This window comes from Monopterus albus, unplaced genomic scaffold, assembly GCF_001952655.1.
Source record: "Monopterus albus unplaced genomic scaffold, M_albus_1.0 scaffold189.1, whole genome shotgun sequence".
NCBI lineage: Eukaryota > Metazoa > Chordata > Actinopteri > Synbranchiformes > Synbranchidae > Monopterus > Monopterus albus.
This window is the reverse complement of record NW_018128069.1, coordinates 1027855-1032164: the sequence shown is the minus strand read 5'-3', so window position 1 is coordinate 1032164 and position 4310 is coordinate 1027855. Positions and strand designations below refer to the sequence as shown.

Sequence of the window (4310 nt, the reverse complement as noted above, 5' to 3'; positions counted from 1 at the left end):
GGTGAGGCCACTAACTGCTGCCTCCTGTGACACCATGCAACACATTCACACAATGCACAACCAACCGAAAGCTTCTGGAGGGTCTTTACAAGAGCGTACAAAAATAATCTGAAAACTATCAAAGCTCAGTGCACATGTTGGAGACACTGGGATAAACAGCTCATCTTTTTACTGGCAGATTCTTCTCTGAATCGTCCTTTAGTGCAACAGGTAGAAAGAAATTCAGATTTCACCGAGGAGCTGGTGAAACTGTGGAAAGGGAGACAGCAGCAGATGTTTCTGAAGAAAATAAAAGTAAAAGAAAAGCTTGTCCTTGAGGGACCCTTCTTTGTGAATCAGCATTTTTTGTTGGTAGGTTGTGATGAAGGGTCACATTTAAAACGGTCAGGAGGAGCTGAAAAGATGAAATTGTTGTATTAAAAGCCCTTAAAGAGGAACTTTGAACTCGAACTCTTTGTAAGACACATCAAGGCCTTAATGCTGCTGCTGGAATGAATGAACCAGAATCATTCTTCAACACAGTCACTCACAAGATTTCTGACACAATCTGATGGTAACGCTCCTCCAGACAATATGAAAAACTGCCACCTCTGACCCTGAAAGTTAAGGACAAACCAGCGACCCACAAACTGCCAACAAATAAAATAAATACAGCATATTGAACTGCTTCAAACAAAGACATAAAAGCTAAATAAATAAAGTTGTATGGCATTTTCCCAAGTAAATCTGGTTCAAGAACAAGTTCTCTCTGCACCGTGTTGTTTCGAGCCTCGCTCCGGGTTCAAACACAAACAAACACCTGGAGCACAGAGCCACTGCGTTCATGTCACAGTGTTTCACAGCTAACACAAGTATGACAACATCTGGTGTTATTTTGGCAAACAAGAAGTGGCTGATATTTAAAGTCTGTGGACTCCTGTATCAAGAGCTTAACGGTTGACTACAGAAAAGTGATCTGCAGCTATGTTGTTAATCAATAGATGTTTTAATGAGTAAAGCCTATCAATCACTGTCACTGGGAACTGCTATGTTTTGTTTTTTTGTGATGGAAAGTTGAATATTTTGAGTTTTATTGTTCAGACTAAACCAGACACCAACTTGAGCTTTCAGGGATGGATTTTTTTTTTCTTTTTACTAGTTTGACACTTCTTAGATCAAATGATAAATCAACAAAATAGTGTTCAAATTAATAAATAATGACAGTTATTGTTTGTTGGTGCTAAACTATCACACAAAGAGCACTTTTGCTTCACTATTGTATTTTAAACTAGTAAATTGGTTTAAAACACATTACTCTGAGTACAAACTAGTTTGCTTATATTTGGTCAGTGAGAATGTGCTCAGTGTGTTTATTCTGTATGTACCGATGACACGCACTGCTGTGAGCAGGTTGGTCAGGTATCAGATCCCTCCTGAGCTCAGTTTTTCCTTACAGGCCAGATTTGTCTTAAACATGTGGTGCTGTGGAAACTGACTTGGGACTTGCAGAGACTACACTGTATTATTGGTTTGGTGGATTTTGAATATTTACATTTCTTTTGGACGTTTCTACAAACTAAACAGTTAACAGTGTGAACACCACTTAACACGGAGCCACAAAACAGTCACCACTATTCGATTTCACTCACATTACAGGTCTCTGCTCTGTATCTTGGCCTGTTCCTCTGGGAGAGCTGATACAGCTGAATGGTTGGTCCTGCCTCTCATCAGTTCCAGCAGCCAATCACAACTGAGGATTCTGAGTGGAGGGCAGTGCTGCAGCCAATCACATGTACTCACACAGGTGCATTCAGTTGTTGTCACTGATTGGACCCTGTTCAGGATGTGTTTCAATTACCGCTTTCCCACCAAATGTGCTCCTAGATCTGATTCAAATCTGATCTTTGACGATGTTTAGGAGTTAATTAAGACCTGTAATGTAAACATAGCCTTGTATTAGCTTTGCTGCATCTGTGGATGGGACAGAGAAAACTGATAATTCAGAATTCCTTTCATACGAGTCCAGTTTGCATCAATTCTCTGTCAGTTTTAAATGTGCTCATCGATCCTGGGTTGGTGTTTACATTAAGGCACAGAATTCAGACCTTTAAACCTTTTTTCTTGTGTATGTGAAACAGTTTGTGTCAAAACACAGATGTCTGATCAGTGAATCTTATCAGTCCACTTCTGTTTTATTTCAAATGCTTAGCTTGCCTTCTGACTACTTTTGCTGCCTTTTTCCCCACAGCTTGCTTCTGTGTTCAAATAACTATGTGTGTTTTTTTCTCGTCTGGCTGAACCCTTCCCTGACACAAACATTTAATCAAACAGAACTGAAAGTGTTGGTGTGTTTGGACCAATGTGGACATGTGATGTGACCTCGGTGAAGTGTCAAACAGCAAATCCAACCATTTTATCCAGCAACAAGAAATAAAAATGATCACACTGGATTCAGGGCTGATTTGAAAGTAAGTTGTTCCAGACAACAGTCAAGGTTGGATTATCAGATGATCATAGTGACTGGCTGCTCATAACCTCTTCATTATTAGGCTACCTGTCTTAGCAGTTTTGTAGAGAACACCGGTACATACCATGTATATATTCGTATTTGTGTCTGAACAAATAACCACATGCAGGTTGTTTTTTATTCAATCTGTGTAGATGAGGCTGGGGGAAGATTCATACGCTCAAATTCCATTTGTTTTGCCGTTTTTGCCAGAATTTTGCCTGATGGTGTGTAAAACTAGAGCAGATTATAATTTTGTGATACTGTAATATGTGACAATTTCAGAAAATATTCTTTTGAACATTATATTGATTTTTAGCCACATCATTCAGTCATTGACTTGTTTGTTGCTGTAGTTGCAGATGTGACATGAAAGCAGCACTGACTCCCTCTCCCTACCACTACCAGCCCGTGCAGCGCCCCCTAGTGGTGGTGAGGCAGGGGGTCATGGCTGTGGCTTTTCTCAATATAGGCTGCTGCGTCCCTGTATCTGAGGGCCAGTTGGGGCCGGTCGTACATCTCGCTCAGAGCCTGGAACTTGGGCCCCCAGCGTGACAGTGTGTCATAAACGAGCCCTGCTTCTTCATCTTCCTCCTCCTCCTCCTCATCATTGGACCGAGCAGTGGAAATGTTTCGACAAGACATAGCTGACCCCAGTGAGCTGAGGCTTCCTGCCGACGACCCCGAGCCCTCCACACACCAGACGTGGTACGCATCCGGCGGGAACTCCTCGCTGTCATTGTCTGCCTCCCAGATGATTCGAGCCACATAGCTCTTAAAGTCCACATGAGAGCGTGACCGTGGTTGAGCAATGCCTCCGTCATTCGTCTCTATGTCTCTGCCTGCAGGAGTGGTGTAACTGGCGTAGGTTGCATCACTGGTGTAACTGGCAGTGGTGTGCTGATGGTGATGTGGGATGCTGAGGTAGGGGACACCTGAGCTGCAGGAGGAGCCAGGCGGGTGAACATCCTCCCGCGAGCCTGGAGAGGACTTAATCAGTGGGGCGGTGGTGCAGGACGAGGACTGGGACAGACTGGAGCACAGGGGACGCTTCAGCTCTGTGATGTCATAGGCGTTCTGGAAAGACACGAGAACATATGCATTCTGGAGTTATGGTGTATTATTACTATTAGTATTGTACACAGTTAGTGGTATTTAATGGTTGTGTCTTCACAGTAGAGCTGAGTATCAAAACTGGTTCTGAACTGGTCTGTGGACCCTTCAGATTCTCCTTACCATTAGTCAAGTCAAGTTTGGAGCTGCTGCACTCTGGTTTCATCAGTGGGTTATATACAGCATGTGTCAGTGTGGTGATGCTGTTAAATTATTAAATGGGCATGATACACTCCTGTGAAACCCATGTGGTTTAGACTTTTATTTTGAAGTGGACAACAACAAACACACTGTATTTTTTTTCCTTCACACAGTCATTAGTAATGTTTAAAACATGTCAGGCCACTATGCCATGTGCTTATCTAGATTGTATTTTTGAGTATTCACCTTACACACACACACACACACACACACACACACACACACACACACACACACACACACACACACACACACACACACACACAGCATTAAATATTACTGTTCATTTTGTTCAGAATTTTCTTTTTCCAGCTCAAGGTCTGCTCACTCCAATTTAAAACTAAACTCACAGCTGCAAATACTTTTCTTTCAGAAGCATTAACTTTGACCTCTGCGTGTATGTGTGTGTGTGTATGTGTATGTGTATGTGCGTACCTGGTCCTGTTCCCCGCCTCCCTCCTCATTGTAGTTGAGGATGTTTTCTCGGATGTCCTCCCAGCTCTCATGTTCA

The 4310-nt window shown here is 42.6% G+C and overlaps 1 protein-coding gene across 1 annotated transcript in view; it reads right to left on the bottom strand.

Moving 5' to 3' along the window:
- Positions 1-2908: 2908 nt before the first annotated feature.
- The window catches only part of LOC109970079 (putative neural-cadherin 2), a 10091-nt gene continuing 8689 nt past the window's right edge, over positions 2909-4310 (bottom strand). The window contains exon 11 of the mRNA XM_020617400.1: positions 2909-3562. Within this exon, the coding sequence (XP_020473056.1) occupies positions 2909-3562 (654 nt within the window). The remainder of the gene's footprint in view (positions 3563-4310) is intronic.